This window comes from Myripristis murdjan, chromosome 3 (assembly GCF_902150065.1).
Source record: "Myripristis murdjan chromosome 3, fMyrMur1.1, whole genome shotgun sequence".
NCBI lineage: Eukaryota > Metazoa > Chordata > Actinopteri > Holocentriformes > Holocentridae > Myripristis > Myripristis murdjan.
Window position 1 is genome coordinate 3,414,038 of NC_043982.1, and position 21,587 is coordinate 3,435,624.

The following is a 21,587-nucleotide window of genomic DNA, read 5'->3' on the forward strand; positions in this document are numbered from 1 at the left end:
TGGTGATTGCTAGGATGTTGCTAGACGGTTGCTATATTGCTCTGGTGGTTGCTAGAGTGTTGCTAGATGGTTCCTAAGGTGTTATGGATGGTTGTTAGTGTGTTGCTAGGAGGTTGCTGTGGCTATGAATACCGAAATACACTATATGGACCACCTCCACATTCCACCTGCAGGAGCTTCTCTGACCTCCAATTCTAAATCCATCCATTAATATGGAGTTGGCCCCCCTTTACAGCTAGAACAGCTTCCACTCTTCTGGGAGGCTTTCTACCAGATTTTGGAGCGTGTCTGTGGGAATTTTGGTCCGTTCATCCAGAAGAGCATTTGTGAGGTCAGACACTGATGTTGGACCAGAGGGTCTGGCCTAAAGGTGTTGGATGGGGTTGAGGTCAGGGCTCTGTGTGGGCCGCTCAAGTTCTTCCACACCAAACTCAGCCAGCCACGCCTTTATGGAGCTGCTTTGTGCACTGGGACTCAGTCATGCTGGGACAGAAAAGGACCTTCCCCAAGATGTTCCAACAAAGTTGGAAGCAGAGAATGGTCCAAAATGTCTTGGTGAGCTGAAGCATTAAGATTTCCCTTCACTGGAACTAAGGGGCTGAGGCCAACCCCAAAAAGAAAAACAATTCCATAGCAGTATATATATTAGCATGGAGCTGACCATCACTCAGCATGGCGTCCATGCTAAGCTGACCAATCACATTCTCTAGAAGAGCTTGGTGTATTCCTCTAAAAACTTGGAAGGGACCTTAAAAACAATAGCCTTTGTAAAGCTTATTGACTGTTAGACCTTCTCATATTTCAAACATGCTGTTGACAGAGCTCTGTGCTGAAATTGGGTAATACAATAACGTAATATAATAACAAAGGACCAGTGCCAAAACCCATTACCACACTGGTAATTTTTCTTAACAGACACCAAAGGGCAAAGTGCTGTGTGTGTCCTGAAGAAGTATGGAGTGAATTTTCTCCTTCGCAACACATAATTACAAAGTAAAGGTGCCATTTCCTCTCAGAATGCTTTCATGCAGCCTGATTGCCATATGCTGATGTTGACCATTTTGAGGAATGGCTCACCATACAGCAGAAGGGCCTTGCCATCTCAAGGGACTCCAAGTCTTATTCATCTTTAACACATGCATCTGGGCAGTGATGTGAATTAAAACCTCAGTCTGTGGATTCTGACAGCCCGAGGTCAAACAAAAACCAAACACTAGCTGCTGAGCTCCCTCTACAATGCATGTCTACGTGGACACTTTCTGCCCATTTATGGCCCTCAGTATGGCTGCATTTTCTTCGTATTCCCATATTCTACTAGTTGCTATATATATCACATATAGATTCGTTTTTTTCACCTTCATACTGCATAGTACTGTTTTTTTCATACAGCTCTTTATGATTGTTTTATATTTATTTGTATTTTACCTGTTCAACATTTTGTTTTCTATTGCATTTCTGGTATATTTTCACACAATTCTGCATAAATGTTTTCTCTGTCTAAATATGTTCTGCTATCTTGCACATCATCCCAATGCCAGTGATCCTTAACTCTTTTCATACTTTTCATTCAAATATTCCTCTAAATATGGTCTTCCAATTTGATGTATTGTTATTTATATTCTGTTGTTACCTCTGCCGACAGAATTGGACAGGGGTCACGTTTTTGCCTCATTCTGTTTGTCTGTCACTTTGTTAGTTAGCAGGGTATCTCTAAAAGTTATGAATTGATTTGTATGAAATTTTGTGGAAATGCTGGTCATGGGACAAGCAATAACTGATGGTTTTCACACCGAGTGGCCAAAAGGGAGTGTGGCAGCGGGTGTGATTAGCTGTTGGTGAATATCAAACATGTGGAACTGGCATATCTTGACAACTGCATTGTGTTGGAGGAGCTATGCACTTGGTTGATGTTCAAACTGAATGACAATTGGGTCATTCCATGTCATTTCACCAAATTTTCAGGACATCCCATGCACTTGGGTCTCAAAAAATTCTGAAATTTTAGTTTGCTCGGATGGATACTTTTTGAGATATGGCCAATTTAGTGAGGGGGTTATGTGTCGATTTTGGTGCGTCCTTATTTTTCCTCCATTTTCAGGTGTCAATATCTCAGGAACTACACCACATAGGAAACTGAAATTTGGTACGATAATACACCTCCACCTACTCTCTCAGAATATACAAAAACATCTGTCATACATCATAACTGGTAGGCATGCCAGCCCCTCAAAAATGGAAAAAAATGACATAGGTATGTTTGGGGCTTCAGAAAACAACTTTGTATTTGCCCCAGCTTCTTGATTTTTCCAGAGCTTTGAGATACATACATGGACTGTTCAAAGCATTAATGGTTAGTCAGATATATGCATCGGTTTCTGGATGGCAGCCTCTCCAAATCCAAAAAAAAAGTTTTCATGTTTTCATGTTTCATGTTTTCATTGGCCCATAACTGCATGTGGGAATGTCTTAAAAAAATCTGATCTCTGTTTTAATTTAAAGGTCAAAGCTTACTCTTTCTTGGGATATAAAACATTTTTTCTTTATGCAAGTTCTTCATTATTTATTTATTTATTTATTTTTTGAAGTGCATGGGCCATTTGTTGAAATGACATGGAATGACCCAATTCTGTATCCATGCCATTATTCAGTCTGAAACTGCCTGTGTTAGCTGACTGCTGCAGGCAGACGGATTTGAGCGACTGACCTTTCCGCCTGCTGTGGTGTAGTTTTCAGCCGACACAGCAGCTGCTTTAGCCAGTTTACAGTGTTACTTCAAACCAGTCTAACTTAGCAAGTTTAGCCAACTACAGAAATGTCAGTCAATATTAAGACTTTGTATTGTTAATGCCAAAACCAATTTGTCAGTGAAAAGTGTCAAAAGAGCTCTATATTGCCAAAAAGCCAATGAAAACAACAAATAGACAAATGCGTCAGTGAATTCTGGTTAATTCGAACAAACACACTGAGGTTCCTTTCCAGCGGGGCTAGTTAATAAATCAAATTAAACTTTTACCAAATCCAAAACAGCTTTTCCCCCCTCAGAGATGTTGTCCATGCACAATGCTGCTCTGCTCTGGGTGTTTTTAGTTTGAAATGATCCTAAACAACACTGACAGCACCGTCTATAACTTTATCATCCATATTGTGTTGCCAGCCAGTGTTAGCTGAGATGCTGTGATCTCCTTGGCTCTGGAACAACTTGAGTAAATCAACATTTCACTCTGCTTTATTGTTTGCAGCTGCCCTACAACGGCGCTGATCGGCCCCGTCAGCTTTTCAGCTAAGAAATCACAGTTGAACTGGGCAACAACAGACCCACGGAAACGTTCCAAAATACGTACAGTGAGGGCGTGATTCACGGCTCTGGAACCAGGCTAGGTATGCATTCTAATGATTGTGCTGTAGTTCCTGCTGTATCCTATTACTATTTGCTGCTGAAACACATTTCCCCACAGGCATAATCATTTTATCACATCTTCTCTTATCTTATGATGTCACTCTTGAGGGCTAGTTCATCCAAGTTTCACTAGATTTGAATAATATCACTGCTGGAACCAGCACATTATTATTAATAGTAATCAATCAGTGGGTATGAAAAATTGTAATATAATATTTTATTTTATTGTGTGTTGCCATCATGGCCAAATTCAGGGTGTAAACACTGGGAAAGTGAAAAAGAATATCTCCAGAAACAATTTAGCAGCAGGGATGTAAGATGACTCTCCAGCACATTCCTTGTCGTCCTCTCTTCCAGAGCTGTTTTTCTCTTACAGCACTGAGCTGTGCTCGGAGCTGGCCATGCAGCAAACTCTTAATCACCTAACCAACCGCCATCCCTCTCGCCTCCACACAGGACTGTAACACATCATCCTCCCTGTCTCCCAGATACCCTGGTGAGTTGCCATTAAGCCACATTTCTGCTGTCAACGTCCCCCTGATATTCCTCGGTGACAGTAGAGAGGAGCAGCTCCATCAAAGCCATCACACTTAAACTGTGTAAAGAGCCTCATTTCGAATCACATGGGAAAGCACTGCAGTGCCACACACACAGCTGCGGGCGGTGGACGACAAACAGACCATGACTGAAAAGTGTATGCCACCATTTTCGCGGTGGACAAAACAGCCTCCAAACGTGTTATCAATGCACTATAAAGCATTTGGCTACAGATGTAACGGGGGGAAAGCATTTCAACCTCTTTCTGGCAATATAAAACACTTTGAAAATAAACAAACACGCATTAAATGAGGAGTTGTCTTGCTTTCTGCCAGTACAGACATCTGAGTCAATTTGCAGCAGCTGTTTGTCAGCATCAGGACTTTCAGTTTCACTTTGAACAGACACCGCTCTCGTTATGTTTCTCCCAAATGCATGCCTCTCATCGACCCCTGTGGATCGACTTTAATCAGCTCTTAGATGCACCCAAACACAAAGCAAAAAGTCTGAATTCATGTTGTGCGTACACACAGTTCATTATCTATGTTGTAAATTCATAGTTTTTCATATTCTATAACTTTAGTGCGTGTTATATATTGCAATCACAGTTTCCATATATTTTCATTTCATTGTTTATCTCATTTTCATAGATGTTCATATTTCAGATTTTTCTCTAAGTATGTTGTACTGCTGTTACTTTGCACACTTTAAGTTTTTGCTTAATATATTCCAGTGTAATTGTTGAAAGTGTCATATTTGCTACCACATTTCCTGTATTCCTATTTACATTCACCTTTTTTCTTTAACTGTGTTTTGCCCAACGGCACAAAAAGATGATGAAACTTGAATTCAAAAACTACAAGTCTCCTCCATGAGATCAAACAACTGAATGACATCACCTTTCATTTGCTTTACTTTAATTTAAGCTTTGCAATTAAAAGCAACGTAAAAACAAAAAATACTATAGCCATGCTGTCCGGAGAGTGCTGGGGAAATTGCTTGTTTTTCAGATTTCAAAGCATAACACATGAAACCAGACCTCACATGAACCTTTACCCAGTAAAGCAGATTCTGATTCTGGTGGAAAAGGAGATGTCTGGCTGAAACATAATTCTGATTTTTTTTTTTTTTAATGCTCCATAGCACAAAATGACCATAAAATACCTGCAGGGGTTGATGGATCAATGCTAACAACTCAGTAAATACCTGCCCAGGTCTGAGATCTCTGGCTTTCAAAATTCACTTACTGGTCCATACTATACATTACAATATATTACTATATATTACATGTTGTGAAATCTTTAGCACTCCTGCATGATTTGTCAAATGGTTTGCTGCCATGTAAAATGTGGCTAAATTGTGGTTAATGGGCCAAACATTCAAAGTCACTGGTATTGTCCTTTTAAATGAAGCATGCAGGAAAAGTACTAGGCCCATTTAAAAAGTTAAATTTGGCTGCATGGCCATGGCTCTGTCTTCATTATCCTGTTATGATGCTGCTTTTTTATTTCTCCATCTCCAGTAACTCTATCTGCTTATTAAAATCCTGACAATCACGGTCAGCTTCTCTTTGTCTCTCCCTCCTTCTGAAACTGGAACGGGACTGTCTATAAATGGTTTGTGCTCATCACAGTTAGACATGCTCCAGTTCTTTACAATGGCCTTGTGATGAAAGTAAATTATTGATATTCCATGGTATTAATGTCAGAATCAGTTTTTAAAATGTTACACCGAAATGTATTGCTTGTACAACAAAATGCTGGCCATTCCATGAGGGAGTGTAAAAATGCCCAGTAGACTGGCGTGAGAAAAAGACTCACTATGATGCACTGGCTCAATCTGGTCTCAGGTGTTTCACGTACACTGTTGACTGTGCATGATTTGTGTAAACAATAAAGCAGAAAGAAAAGAGTCCACTACATAGGATATGTTGTACAGATTACAACATTGATTCGTATCAGGTTGTCCTGAGCATCTTCCACCACATCTAGTGTCATTCTTAACTTTAAACTACAGAGCTGATTCCTATAAATGGCCCAATGCACACTGATGGAGTGGAATCTATGGAATATACAAGTTTCTTCTGCTTAAATCAAGCCACTCCATGTACTCAAAGACACAACAAAGTATGACTCTGTAGAACTGTGTTTTTATTTTTGACCCACAAAATCTTTTTAGCAATGGCAGCAACTGAACACTTAAACTAAACTATTTTTTGTGTAAATAAGAGCATTTCCCATTATGATATTCTAGTCGACTAGAAAACAAATGATTTGGGGCAAGAATATTGTTTGCTTTGAGTGGCTAACTTGAGAGAGTTTCTGATGGCCAAATAGTTGCATGTTGTGATTTTAGCAAAAGGGAAAAAACATATAAAGTGGGGGTGGAGACAAAAATGTGTTTTGAAACGCTCAGGGGACAATGTCCCCTCCATGTCCCCAGTGATTGTTATGTAGCGGAAGTGCTTGTGATAAATCTTGAGCTGGCACATCCATACATTTACACCAAAACAATGAGCTTTCTGCAAATAAAAAAGCTAATCCTATTTCTTATTATTTCTTTGACTATGTAACTTAATTGCATATTTCTTTTTAAAGAAATACTAACAGTATATAACTTAGACTTAGCATCACATAACCTGTAATCAAAGGTCAAAATTCAAAACATAAACTGTTCTGGATTTTCTCTTTTTTGATTATATTATATCTTTGATTGTATTTTACATTATTGTTATTATTGTTAAACACAATGCACATGCAAATGAGCCCCCTTTCATTGCTGCAGCAAGGCAGCCATGCAGCCATTCACCTCACCTGGTGCGTCTGTCTGACATCCGGGTACAGGAATGCTGGGGAGGAACAGTCCTCCACTTCTTAGCCTCCACCACCATGGCCTCTGCATCCACCAGGCCGAAGCCATACAGGTGACTGACTGAGAGCAAAGACAGATTAGTAAACAGACTGACTCAAGAAGCAGAGTCAGGAATTACAGTGAAAAAGGCTCTACATTGACCCTCGGCTCCTTGATGACACCAAGTTGAAGTATTGTTTGTGCATGTGCATGGCAGTTTGGTTAAGGTCATAGGTTCCCAAACTTGTCCATGCTAAAGTTTTCAGAAAAGCCAAAGAAAAAATCCCTTCCTTCCTTCTCCATAGGTAAAATGCTTGATTATGACATGGCTTTTCAGTTTCAAGGAATTCATAGCTGTGCTAGAGCTGAAGTTTTTGGTCAAGGAACAAATTTGCATAGTTCCACATCATCAGGTCCCTGACAGGCTACAAAATTGTCAGTAATCGGCCCCGTCAGCTATAGTAATTAGTCAGTAATCACTATAAAATTCATCATAATTTCTATGCAGTGCCTTTATTGTTTTTGAAGTATGATCCTTATTGAATTTACGCTGCTCTAAGTTTTCAAAATTTGACTGCTAGCTAGGAAGGCTGCATTCTCCAGTCATTGTCACTTTCAAAAATATGCTTTAAAAGACAAGGAGCAACACATCTTAACATGTCTACAATATTTTCACAGATCCACTGCTGCCACTATAATTGACTGCTCATGTCATACTCTCTAGAGCAAACCTTCAGCTCAGCTGACACCAAATCAACAGCAGTGTAAAACCCATGTTGCCAAATCACTGTTGCTGCTTTATGGACTGCTGCTTCTGTGGTTTCTCAAAATCAAGTCGGGGTTCTGCTCACTCTTGCAGTGGAGTCTGGCAATCTTTTATGTACCCACTTCAACCTTGTGGACCATCTACTCTACAATTTCATCTCTAAGTGCTGCTAAGCGTTCTTTGAGTACATTTGCGCTTTCAAGCACACTGAGGGCACGTGCTTTGAAGCTCTGCAGGCTACAGGCCACTGCCTCGCAGGGCATCATCGTGCCAACAGGGGGTGCTGCAGCTGCTACAACACTTCTAATTCTCACAGTCATGTGTCACAATAATATCACACATGCACCCCAAATTATTTGATTACTGACTAACATCTAAAAATGCTGATTAATTATGCAAAGGACAAGACCATTTTGTAAGTTTCAGTGAAAAGTAAAAGTAAGTCAAAGTGACTTATTGTCTGATAGGTGAACTTAAATTTGGAGTGGGTGAAACAGAGTTAGGGTTAGTATGTGCAAAAGAAGTCTGTACATAAGAAGTTTATGTTCTTTTGCATGAGATTGATGGTCATTGCTGATCCTGGTTGTGTCGGTGTTGTGCGGTACTTTAAAAATGCACACTACATCCCCCAAATTAAAGGCTACAGATGGAAAAACATAGCTGTTGCCTTCCAATGCAAGAGGTATCTAAAGTGAAAATTAACCCTAAAACAACATCTGTCCCATAACATATCTTAACCCATTCGCCAGGCAGGCATCAGCGGGGTGGAGGGTGGAGTTAAGATGTGTAACGCAAAGCATTATGGTTGAGTGTTAATAATTCTATGGCAGAAAATAGAGGGCAGGAGTTGGTGACAAAACAATTAAAGATTAGTCAAAAAACGTCCTGATACAGTGGATCACCTGCCATAGCACCTAGTTCTTGCTCATTCAGTACAATCCTTCATTGTAGCTATTGTGTTTATCCTTATGTTCAACTGATAGTGGTGATGTGCATAAAAACTAATCTTTTTGTCATACACTGACCTGCCCTCTTCCTCATCCTAATGAAATTGCTCTAAAGTGGCCACCTTGACCAGTCAAATAAACCCATCCTGGAAATATGGTTCCCCTGGAGTCTTAGCCCATTAGCAGGATCTACCTCCCTACCTTTATGCTTTGTCTGGATCAGATGTGAAGCTCCACAGTGGGCTGCTGTTAGTGGGTCTCATAATATATATAGTCTGGGATAGAAAACTTAATTAATACCAGAGAACTCCTGCATGCATTGTTGAACATTTTAACTGCCTATTGAAGTTGAAATGTGGCTGACCCTAAAGTGGTACATAGAAGCAAATGTTTTCAATATAGCTCCCTCGGAGATCTTTTTAAGTAAGGACTCTGTTGTCGAACCAGTCTTTCCACAGAAAAGGAGAAATTTTATTTCTAGACTAAGGTACATTTCAACTTAAAACCCCAAGGACCTTTATTTAACAACCTTCAGCTTCTGATAATATTTCTAATGATATTTCAGAGGACATTTTTCTTAATTATGCTACTGGTCAGCTATGGAAATATGATACCAATATATACTCTCTGATGGCCAATGAGATGAGCCAGCCTGTAATACATTTTTAGGCCCATATCAACTGTTATGTAGGACAGTAGTGGTGCTATCTTCCTCTCATTGTTACTGAGTGCTGGATACTGGCTGGATGCTTCAAATGCTAACTGTTAGCCTCCTGCCATTGAGCTGGACATCTTTATGCACTCAAAGAAGATTTAACAGCACTTTACTAGTGTTGTTTTCCACATACAACTCCATCCAGCTGGTATCCAGCACTCAGTCATCATTAACCTTCCTATTATGTTTGGGGTCAATTTGACCCCATTCAATGTTTAACGTCTCTAAGTAAATGATTAACATCATTTTTTTTGCTTCATATTTAATGAGTTTGCCTAATTTAATGAGTACTACCAGGTAAACATGAAATTCACATGATGATATGTTTTCAGTGTCCTGTACACACTTTGTACACATTGGTTATAAATAAAAATCTGTACTTAGAAATAATATAAAGCCATTAAAACACCAAAAATTTATATTTCTTTCCAATTTTAGGTCAATCAGTGAGATTTTATGGTGATTTGCATATTTTTCAATAGTCATGTAACTGGATGTAAAAGTGGTGGTGGTGGGGGGGGTTATGTTTTAGGTCGTCAACAAAGAAACAAAGTACCTGACACATAAACTTTGGTAACAATTTTAAGTCTAATAATTTTGTGGAGGTTTAAACTGCTGGACGCAAATTGACACCAAACATAAAAGATGTTCGTCAATTTGAACATACAGGAGGGTTAAAGATGGCTGCCATCAGGGAGACTGAATTACACTCTGGCCACATAATGTAGGGCAGGCACGTTATTATTATCAGAGAAATTCCTGCCATGCATAAACCCCACCTGGTCAGGATGAATAATCCCTGGTTCTAATCTATTGTTGAGAGCACCTGATATATACTGCATGAAACATCTGGAAAGTGTGATTGACAATGCGTTGCTTGGTTGCAACTCCATCTCGTAGGGAATGTTGAGCTACAACAGTTGAACAGACAGTTTCCATTTAACATTTCTGGACAATAATTTCCCTGCAGCTTCAGGCCATGAATTAAAATGTTGAATACATACCAGAAAACGTGCGCAAAAACACAATGCGGTATTATCTCTAGAAAATGATATATTGAAGCTCAAATGTATTCTCTATTAAGTTCAAAAAGGGGTTCCAAATATGACTGACATCTTTTGTTTTTCCTCTGATTACATGCATCAGTTTCTCCAAAGCCAGACAAGACTTCATTTCCTTTAGCCACATGTTTTACTGAGGGAATGTCCGCATTCTCACAAAATAGCACACAATCACACTCCTGGGGTGCGTTCCATTTGGCCAAAATGCTTCTCATCCTCTGTCCTTTGACTCCTTGCTGACTCACCATCGAAAAATTACCATCATTAAGTTCAGGTTAAAAGAAGCATGAAAAAGCCTTGATATTTCTTCGCCTCTGAGGTGTATGGCTTGAGGACACACAGGTGCCCAAATATTGAGTGAAGATAACTGACCGTACACTTAGAAATGTGTAGAGATGAAAACATCCAGCTTGAACTAGTACGGCCTATATTCACCAAAGAGTAACACGTTTTAAATTCTAGCCTGGCATTTCTTAAATATTACATTAAATGTGACGCTGGCAGCAATCTTTGAGTTAACCCAGTGCAGATAACCCCGTGCTTGATACTGGTGCTGTGCCATGAGAGAACATATTTTTCATATCAAAAGCAGCATCAAAAGTTTCTTGCTGGAACCACTTTCTTTCCCTTCTCTGTGTGACTTGTTTGTCTGCTGTGCTTCAAAACCCTGGTGCATCTCACAGTCTGTATTAATGTTTCTTGTGTGGGTTGCCATGCAACTTCCCTTCAGGGAGAATATTACTAATCCAACTAATCCTAATCAACAGATTTTGTTGATTTTGTATATTATGTGTATGTAATCACAAAAATATCTTTTATGTGTAAGGAATTTCTTTTAGGTGTCCTATGACATTACACAGAATGGTTTGTTGCAATGTAATATGTAGGTTAACTGTAGTAAATGGGCAAAATATTCAAACATCAGTGGTATGGTCCTTTAACGGCATCAAACATCAAATGTCACTGGAGTATGGTCCATTTGAGGACGTTCCAAAAGACAGGACATGGTGCAGGGCTGAACAGAAGCAAGTGAACCTCGTCCTCATTTCCCCTGTGAGCTTTCACTGAGCAGTCCGGGACGAGACGCAAATGTGAGGAGAAATCTTTATGAAATGGAATGCACCCCCAGCCTGTAGAGGACATAAGTCAACTGTTTTTCACTTGCCTCAAAGTCCTCTGGGTAAATACCAAGTAGGCGTAGACCGGCTATGTCTTTACAAAACAGTGGGGATACATTTACAGTTACATTCCTCCACAACAGTTCCATTCCTGAGTATTCCCATATGCCATGAAGTAAACAATTAACACGATTTCTGCAATGTTGAAATACATGAGTCAGTTCAGCTGGAGTAACTAATTACATCTGTTCCTTGAAACAAGCCATTCTCCAGTCAGCCTTTAAAGTGGATGGAAATGAGTCTCCTTATATATGTACACACACACGTATATATACGTGTGTATATATACATATATATGTATATGTATATGTATGTGTGTGTGTGTGTGTGTGTGTATATGGTACATATATGTATGTATGTATGTATGTGTGTGTGTGTATATATATATATATATATATATGTATAGATCATGTTAACATAATATAGATCATGTCAGCATTTTCTTCTTCTTTCCAATTTAACCCCCTGAAACCTGCACAAATTCACTTAATTCTGTCAAAAACATGGTGAAAAATGTGATTAGGAAGTTAGCCAAACATTACCTGAATATTAGTAAAAACTGAGGAAAAATGCCAGAAAATGAGCAAAAAACAAAAAAACTAGAAAATTAGCACTTGCTTTACAAGCAAACAAAACGTAAAAAAAAAAACCCAAAAAACTTGTATATGTGTGTGTGTGTGTGTGTGTATATATACATGCATATGTATATACACACACAGACACACACAGACACACACACACACACACACACACACACACACACACATATATATGTGTTGGTGGTCTAGGTGGTCAAAGTTTGAAAAACCCTGCTGTAGGGGAATAAATCACCATGGTGGGTTTTTGTCGAGTTCCTTGTGCATCAGGTGCATGCGTGGACAGAAGGCTACCCTCTGCATTTAAATTCAATTTCCTCCACACACTTTGCCTATAGCTTAAATCTTGCATGTGCACTTGCAGGTACACATTTTTAGAGAAATGCGATAGTGGTGTGTCATATATGTTTGTGTGCAGTGAACTGAAATGGTCTTCCTAAGAAAGGGATCATCAGAAGGTTTTGCTACATTATGGTGGTAGGATCATTCTTTTCATTTATTCCTGTGGATAAAATAATGTGCTTAAATAATGGGATAAGGACAAAAAAATTCTGTGAGTAAAGTGGAAGATAAGCAATAGGAGAGTGAAGCCAAGGTGAGGGGGAAGCGTGACTGAGTGGAGGCCAGCACAGTGCTGTACTTTACTACAGTACTTTATAATACAGTCTAGGGTAAGAGGGCGGCTGCCTGGAGTGCTGTACCTGCTGTGAGTGATGAGGGGAGGTTCAAGTTCCTCAGTTTTGTTCACATGTTCAAATCGCACTCTAATGGAAGCAAACCGTGTTGACACGAACTGCACTGCACCCCTTTTAAATTCACAAAGCATCTTTTGCATGACATCCATTTATAGACACACAGACTGATCCTACAAAGAGAAGCCTATTAGATTCACAAACTAAAGGCCATGAGCCCTACAAATCTGAACGAAGAAGTCAGTCTTAAAGTGTTTCTTTACACATCAACATATCTCTTGGGACAAACAGACTTATATTTCTGTTATTTTTATAAGAGATTTTGTATTCTTTATGAAGATGAACCAGGTTGAAATGTTTTTGCAAACTACACCAGTACATCAGTGATGTTCACAAACTACATCTGTGAACATCACTGCCTGATTTTATGGGTAGAATTGCTTTCACACATTTGTACTGGTTGACTCTGAGTCTAGAGGTTTGACTGCAAAACATGATTGTCAATTAAGCAAATGCCTGCAGCTGTGATGGGTGTGCCCATATTATACACAGGCTGCAAGATAGGCAGACAGAACGGCTCTGAAAGTCATTCTGTTTGTTCCCCTGCTGATCAGCAAAATAAAAATGCAAAAGTAAGTAGAGCCACAGGACAGTATATGCGTGTGCAGACCTACTCACCTACCTTTTGTCAATATCATATTGGTTAAACATACCCAACAAACGATTAACTACAAGGAGTAGGAGGAGGAGCAGTAGGACTTGGTGGATCTATTCTCTCAAGATTGTCTGTTGATTTGCAGTGACAAATGGCACAGCATTTTAGAAGCAGACGGTGCTGTACCTCTGTGTCCAGCGGCGTTGGTCTTCCAGTCGTTGGCTTTGAGGTGAACCGGTCTGGATGTCTTCACCAGAAGGTGCTGCACATCTCTCCATGTGAGCAGCAGGCTGCAGAATACAAGGACACATCTCATTCAGCCAGAGCCACTGACTCTCACATACAGTTGTCCCTCGCTATGACACAGTTCACCTTTCGCGGCCTGGCAGTTTCGTGGATTTTTTTGGGTGCAATTTTGCATGCTTTTTTTTTTTTTTTACAGTGCATTGTGTTCCGAATCCTGATTGGCTAAGGAACTGTAGACCATTGTCAATCAATCTCCTCTGTGCCGTGTTTCCTGTACAGTACAGAATGCGTTCATTCTATAATACTGGACTTCTTTTTCTACAAAGGTTTGAACTCTGAGAGTTTAAACAAGAGAGAAAAGTGAGAAAATGTTAATGCCTGTCTGAGAAAAGTGTATAAAGTGTGTAGTGAGGGGTTTTACAGCCTTGAAACATCTATAATAATTGTAAAAAATAAAGCTGACTACTTTGCGGATTTCGCCTATCGCGGGTTATTTTTAGAACGTAACTCCGCGATAAACGAGGGACCACTGTACAGTCCTTTGGTTGCCATTCCACCTTTTACACTCAATTCAATCTTCATTCCTACCTACTTTGAGGGAATACACAAGTCCCTTATTGGTCAAGTTAGTGATGAGTTCAGTAATGAAAACATAGACACCAAAATCATCACTGAGTCCCCTAGTAGACTGTAGGACTAACACACATTATACTGAGTGATAGTAGGACTTTAACAGACATTATATTGAGTGATAATTGGAGCCACATTGCTGACTTGGTTTCTGTGTCAGTGTCCTCATCAGATAAAGGAAAACTCACCAACAGAATAACCTTCCAAAAACTTGACATATTCCTTTAATTACCCCCTGGTCCAGTTTATACAGTTCCCAAAAAACATAAGACACAGTGCTGGCAGTGGTGACACAGAGAAATAATCCAGGATTAACAATAATCACAGTTCATAATGTGAAGGGCAAATTTTGTCAGAAGCCTGTCTCTACGGAAGGAAGTTGGTGCCAGTCTTGGAACAGCTCGGTACCGTGTCGTTCACCAATTCAGCGACTTGAGCAGAGAAACTGCTCTACTTAGCCACATGGGTAATGAAATACATAATGGCCGTATTATATTCTATTACCCCTGAGAGAACTGTCAGAAGCACAGAAAACTTTTTAAAAGGTTTATTACGTGGTGTCTAAAGATAGAAAAGAACTTAAAGTTACACTCTGGACTCAAGTAGAAAGTTAAGTTCTAGTAACTTTAGAAAGAAATAAATTTGTCAAATATCCGGCATTCTCAGAGGACGAAGAACTGTCTTTGAAGGAGCCGCATTTCAATTCAACATCAAATCTTACCCATTGCACACACCACATGAGAGCTTAAATCATTCATACGCTCCAACTAATGAAGATCGTTAGGCATATGATGCCTAAGCCCATCATTAACATCCAAACACTGACTCCACATCCTCTCCATATCCTATATTTCGGCTGCAGAAACCATGTAATGTCGTGTTCTGACACACCGATGAGAGGACAGGTGTCAGAGGAAGACCTAAACAGATGCAAAGAGAGGCACAGGGCCAATGATAAGGGGGAAGGCAATAAGGGATGGGAGAGTAGATGAGAGGAAACTGACTTGGCCTCCAAAGCGAGAGCGATGACCCCGGCCACCATGGGAGCAGAGACGGAGGTCCCGGTATGTCCATCAGTGCAGCGATGCCGGAGATCAGTGGTTACCTGCAGGGAAGCATAACCTGCACGTTTGGTTTCATTGTGACAGATGTGATGCAATTTGTTTATTCAATGCAATACTATGTTGGCTGTCGATGGGACATCCTTCACCTGTAGGGACTCTAACGCAACATTTGGATCAGATTTCTAATTATGCGAATATGTACTGTTATTGATATTATTATAAGTAATGGAAATGTAAGACATAATAGGAGTTAGAATGCATAGGCTTGAATGGAGAGTTTTAGACCTCCTTTGCACCTGGGATCAACATGCTTCTTAGGTGAACAGATAGCACTTCACCACATCAAAATAGCGGTGTAAATGCGACCAAGGGTGGGTAATATTCCAAGAAAAAAGATCAAAGTTGTAAATTTGCAAGAAAAAGAGTTGTATATTCCATGAGGTTTAAGTGGTAAATTTATGCGAAAAATTCACATATTTATGAGAAAAAAATGAAAATCCTGAGATAATAAAGTCTCAAATTTATGAGAAAAAACTCCGAAAAAATGTTTTTCTTCTACTTTCAGATTTAGCAGCAACTAACAAATACAATTGCAAAGTATAATTTGATTATGTCATCAACAATAAACATTTTCTTGTGAATTTGTGACGTCATGCCCCCCCCCTCCCAGGGACATATCATGACTATGGAACAAAACTTCCTGCCACCCTGTCACTCAAAAACTCAGTAGCCAATGGGGACGCAAACCTGAAAAAACCCGCCCACGTGAGACATTTGCGCCAGAACTGCAGACAAAAATTCAGGCAGTGCAAAGCAGGGAGTTGGCAGCGTAACTGCAAAGCCCACAGTGAATGCAAAAGTCTGATCAGTGAGAAAGAAGCAGGGGGAGCTGGAAAATAAAGGATATATCATCAAGAACATAAAAGGCCAATAACTTGCTGGATTACACAAATAATTTGTTTGGAAATTTTAAGTTTTAGTTTTCAGATGACATTTTTTTTTTGCTGTTTTTTTTCTCTCTTGAATTTGAGTTTTTGCTTGATACTGAGGAGGTTTTGTTTGATCTTTTTTGCACAAATCTGATTCCAAACAGGACCACACTGTGAACAGGAGTGTAAGTGCAGATACGTCTCCACTCCACATTCAGGGTTTCCCATTAATGTATTCTACTGTGGTGGGCTGCTAGGTTTGAATTTCTGCCTCCACTCAACAAATACAGTGCCCATGTTATTACTATCATGAGAGAGCACTCTCAACCCTCTTGCTGCATGTTCTCTTTAGTATACCACACTTCCACTCCTGCCTGCTGCTACACACACACACACACACACACATGCACTCACACACACACACACACACACACACACCTCCCAATGCAAGGCCTATATATATGAATTGCAAAATTGGTCAGAATCAGTCGCTCACATTAGGCCAACATTATGTTCTGTTATAGAGAAATGCCCTCTCAACTATGAAAATGAAAGTGAAACTTAAAATGCAAAAATGGTCTCCAAACTGGCAGGTGTTAGTAACGGTGACTGTAAACGCTAAGTAGAGACTCTTAACTTACCAGGGATGTTTGAAACTACCCAACATTAAGATAGAGAATCAAAATGGGTGCAAATCATTTCCCTATAGGCAGTTAGTTTCCACTGTTGCTGCTGTTACAGTGTGTAAGGATGATTAACACATAAGCCCTGACCACAACCAGAGGATGTGACATGCGCAGTACAGTGTGATCGGATCTCACAGCAGATACTGGAGATGCATATTAGTACCAGGTGAAAATGCAATTCATTGCAGATTTTTCTAGACACCATCTGTCCATGTGTCCAGGTGAAAAGGAGCTCTATACAACCTGAAAAGAAACTAGCTTCACTATATCTTAACAAGCTGCCAAGCCACCAAATGGAATTTCATAAGTCAGGCTTTCAAGTGTCCCATGATGGCCTAAATGCTGCTTCAAATACTTTTCCACCTTGAAGAGAACACAGTTCTCAGGGAACTGTGAATATTTTTGATTTTTGGGAATTTTCTGCCATAAAAATGGTCAAAAGGACTATTGGCTGCCTCAGTCCAAAAATGCTGATCCTGCTGTCAGCCTTGAAAAGCCCCTATAGTCAAATCACAGTGCATGCATTTTTAAAATGAGTGGCCTCAGAAAACCTGTAAGGCCAAGGTTCTTAATAGAAAAAAAGCCAAATGCACAAATTCTACCCTTTACTGGCTATTCATTAATTGTTTATCATTTCCTTTTTCTATCTATTTTAGGAAACACTGATTTAATCTTTACCCTATTTCCCAGTCAGTTCAAGGGCCTCGAGCAGAGTGGAGCAGACATGGAAAGGAGGATATCTAACAGAAAATAGTTAAAGTCTGTTTATGCTGGGACTCATAACCACAGCTTGTTAACGTACATGACAGACCAGGAGGAGAGGAGGAGGGCAGCGAGACACTCTCTGTGTGGTAACATCTCCACCAGCCGACTTAACTGCTGGCCCAACCTCAGCCCGAGCGTTGCATGAGGGAGTGGGCTCTGCTACACTCTGTAAATATTATGCTTTGGGCTTGTGTAAAACTATCTAGAAACTAGCAGAGTGAAGGCCTGGGCCCCAGACAGATATGGGGAGGAGGTAGAGGCGTGACAGGACCCGGCTCTGACTTCTCACAGAGTCTTTGGCTGGGTAAGGGCATCGAACTGACCGCTGCACTGCAGCCCTCCTGACTGGACGGCTTCCGTGAATCTATTTCTCTCCTCTTTTGGTCATCTCTCTTTTTTTGCCAGTTTTTTATCTGCTCTCCGCACGACGTGAGAAACACACCGCAGCCTCTGAGCAAACACAACCTCCGCTGATCTTTGCTCTCTTTCCTCACAAACACACACATGCACACACACAGAGATGTGTACACATTACACTTCGCCACACATTAGTTTCAAACTAAGTACATGTCTCAGTTTGTATCTCAGTCTATTAAACAGCACTCTGGCTGACGGAAATGTATTACACTGTCTCACCTTATGTGCCAACTGTATCGACCTATGCTTTATCACAGTCTGAACACTGTATCTCCATGTTTTACTCTGTAATTTAAGGAATACAGTAAGCTTTTGGGAGTTTTGCCTGTTGGTCAACTTAACAATTAAAGGAAGAGAACATCTACACCAAACTCATCCATGAGTCCCTGGTTTTCTTTCTTTCTAGCTACAAGATGGTCTTGATTCTAAAACTGATACAACTTTATTCTTATAATTACTTGCTCTCATAAAAACATGTTGTAGCTCCACAAACACACCGTAACAACTGAATTTAAAAAAGTACAAACTTAAAAACTCTTACAGAGAGTAATTTCTGGATGAAATGCAGTTTTACATGAAGACTTCAAGTTTATTTGAAGTCCAATATGACTGTTTACAGTCTCAAAGGGTTTTACATGCCCACAAGTTTACAACAAACAGGATGACACCCCCTGACTGAATCCTTATAGATAATTAACCAAAGAAATGTCAACTGTCTGTCAAACATCGCCGACAATGAAGTAACACTTAACCCCTTTCAAACATAATCATCCAAAAAACAGACAAACTTCAGCCCTTCTCAGTCAGGTGCCAAACAACAACCATTATTTTGTTCTGAAAACTATATTTTTTCCCTCCTTTTTGGCACATTTAGATGCGTTTCCACCAGGGTCACCATTTCCCCCCTTGCTAAACCTCACGGAATTGTTGAAACACCCATCTTATAATGTTCTGCTTCTGCGGCAAACAAAGTCATCAACATTCATAAACCACAGAACGGAGAATTTATTTACTGTGTAAAGCATATGCTTCCCCAGGAACTATATTCTGAAGGAGAGACCGTTTCACATTGTAAAATTTTACGTCATCAAAAGACCAAAAGAGCAGTACTTTTGCACTGCTGGAGAAGACTATAGGTCGACAAAAACAGAGCACAAGACTCCTGCACACTGTCCACTTCACTTGCAGTCGGAGATATTTAATAACATTTCATTACAGAGACCTAACAAAGCTAGATAAGCTAAAAAACCTAATGAAGGTCTCTGTGCTGAAACTAATGTGGAGGACTTTATTACAGTGATGGAATACTGGTGTGAAGAAAGTTTGAAGTCTCTGAAAGTTCATTTTCATATCGTGGTGGAATAAAAGGAAAACAACAGCTGGATAAAATGATAAGGCAGTTCTAAAAAAATACTGCTTGGTTTGGGAAAAGATGATACATTTTGTAGATATTATGCTAAACATGCAACATCAAATTGTCCTTTTCCATTTGTCTCAACGTAGCCAAAAAAAGTCCTGTGTTGTCCTTGATATGATTAGGTCCTGTGTTCTCCTGTTTTTTTTTTTCTGACTTACTGCTATTCTGTCTGTGTAGCTGCATCCACTTGTCATGCACATCTTGGTGAGAGAGGCTCTGATTGGTACTGACAAAATGTACATGACAAGTGGATCCAATCACAATCTGCTTCTCACACCCCACTGTGTGGCATGAGCTTCTAACTGAAATTTGGGGAGATATCTGGGTGTTTAGTTCACCAGTTCCTTAGAGAGTATCTCTTATTTTCAGACATTAAAATGGAGCGTATGGAGCTCATTTTGCAGTCACTCATAGAGGACAGACTGACAGCACAGAGCATATGTACGGATAAGAAGCATAAGGACTCTGAGACACTCCAAGTGCCAGTGATTTTTTTTTTTTTTTTTTTTATGACTTAATTTATTCATTGTTAAAATTTGGAAGCTGACCAGGTTTATGCAATTGAAAGGCTTTTTGCTTGTCATTCAGTATGTACTGTATAGGCAGAGTTAATCAAACTGATCACCAAAGTGTACAATCCAAAAATTGCCTCTGCACAAACAAAACCTGGCACTATCATTTGCACTGTAGCAGCTCATTTTGTCAAAGGAAGTGATTTGGATAAATGTTCTTTGTCTGAAGACGTGTCACATCATAATTCCTGGGCAGAAGCATTGCTTAAACCATATAAAGGTATAAACATTAAGACAATAATTTCCCTCTATATCTGGTGAGACCAGATTTTTTTCAGCAAACATCTAGCTGGAATCCCTCCGTGAAAGGCTAATTAGGGACAGTACAGAAAATATGACCTCCGACTTTGCTGAGTGTAACAAACTTGGGAGGAAACTGCAGAGTATTGGCTCTGCTGCTCATATTGTCCATACCTGTCTGCAAACAGCAGTCGATCGGCTTCCAATTGACTTGGAGAGTTTTGCAGTGACAAGTGTACAAATAGCTCCATATCTATACTGCGTGGGTGGAGGAGCTTAAGGATTTCTGTCAAATTGTACACCTGGAGTGTTTACTATTGATACAGAATGGCAGCATGTTTTCTGTCACTTCGCCCAGCTCAGAGAATATTGCCCCATTTGAAGAACTTAGTGCATATTTCCTATCACAAAATAAGTGCCCAACACTTGAGAAACATTATCATTAACACGTGCCTTAAACCAGTTGTTTTGTTTTCTATCTATATCTATATATCTATATAATTTTTTATTTAGTTTTTTTTTTTTTTAAGCTTTAGTCACTTGCTTTCTTTTTCGCAATTTTTCCAGGAGGTCTTTTGTTAATAATTATTATTATTTGATTTTTGCTCAGGTTCCAAAGGGTTATAAGGCCACATCTAAAACAGTAAGCAAACAATTTATATAGTAGTAAAAGTGCAACAAGTACCTAAGTACAGATCATAAAACACAGCATATAGTCACAAATTACGTAAAAACATATTGTACAAGCACAAGCACAACATTAAACAAACCAGGCCCTCAGCCATCCTTCATATTCACAAGAGAGTCGACTCCCAGCTTGCCCCTCTCTCCAAACATACGTCTTCCTTTGCTTAATGTATGCTAATTCTCACAAACTTGATTATTAATAAGCCATTTCATTAGATCCCTGGTAAATGAACAATAGTTATTAAATTCTCTAACATGTGCTGGTGGAGTGTTACCTGTTGTGTGTGTGACTTCACATGGAATTTTATAATAAATGTATGACTATACTGCATTGTCTTTGCAAGAGTAGTGCCTATCTCATGATGTCAATCATCTAGATTTCTTAATGCAAACATCTCCTGTCCGTTTAGAAAATCATTTGCTTCAGTTTACAGCAGTACTGGTCTTTGATTGCAGAAAAAAAGAAAAAAAAATCTCGCCTATTGTGGAAAGCAAAAACATCATATATCTCTGCCAGTTTTTAAACACACCTGGTATTCC

At 39.6% G+C, this 21,587-nt stretch overlaps 1 protein-coding gene across 1 annotated transcript in view; it reads right to left on the bottom strand.

Annotated features, from left to right (window-relative positions):
- Positions 1-21,587, bottom strand: part of pcsk6 (proprotein convertase subtilisin/kexin type 6) — an 82,345-nt gene that overhangs the window by 32,289 nt on the left and 28,469 nt on the right. The window contains exons 9-11 of the mRNA XM_030082075.1: positions 15,275-15,375; positions 13,581-13,684; positions 6,748-6,865 (exon numbers count right to left, since the gene is read on the bottom strand). Of these exons, the coding sequence (XP_029937935.1) occupies positions 6,748-6,865; positions 13,581-13,684; positions 15,275-15,375 (323 nt within the window). The remainder of the gene's footprint in view (positions 1-6,747; positions 6,866-13,580; positions 13,685-15,274; positions 15,376-21,587) is intronic.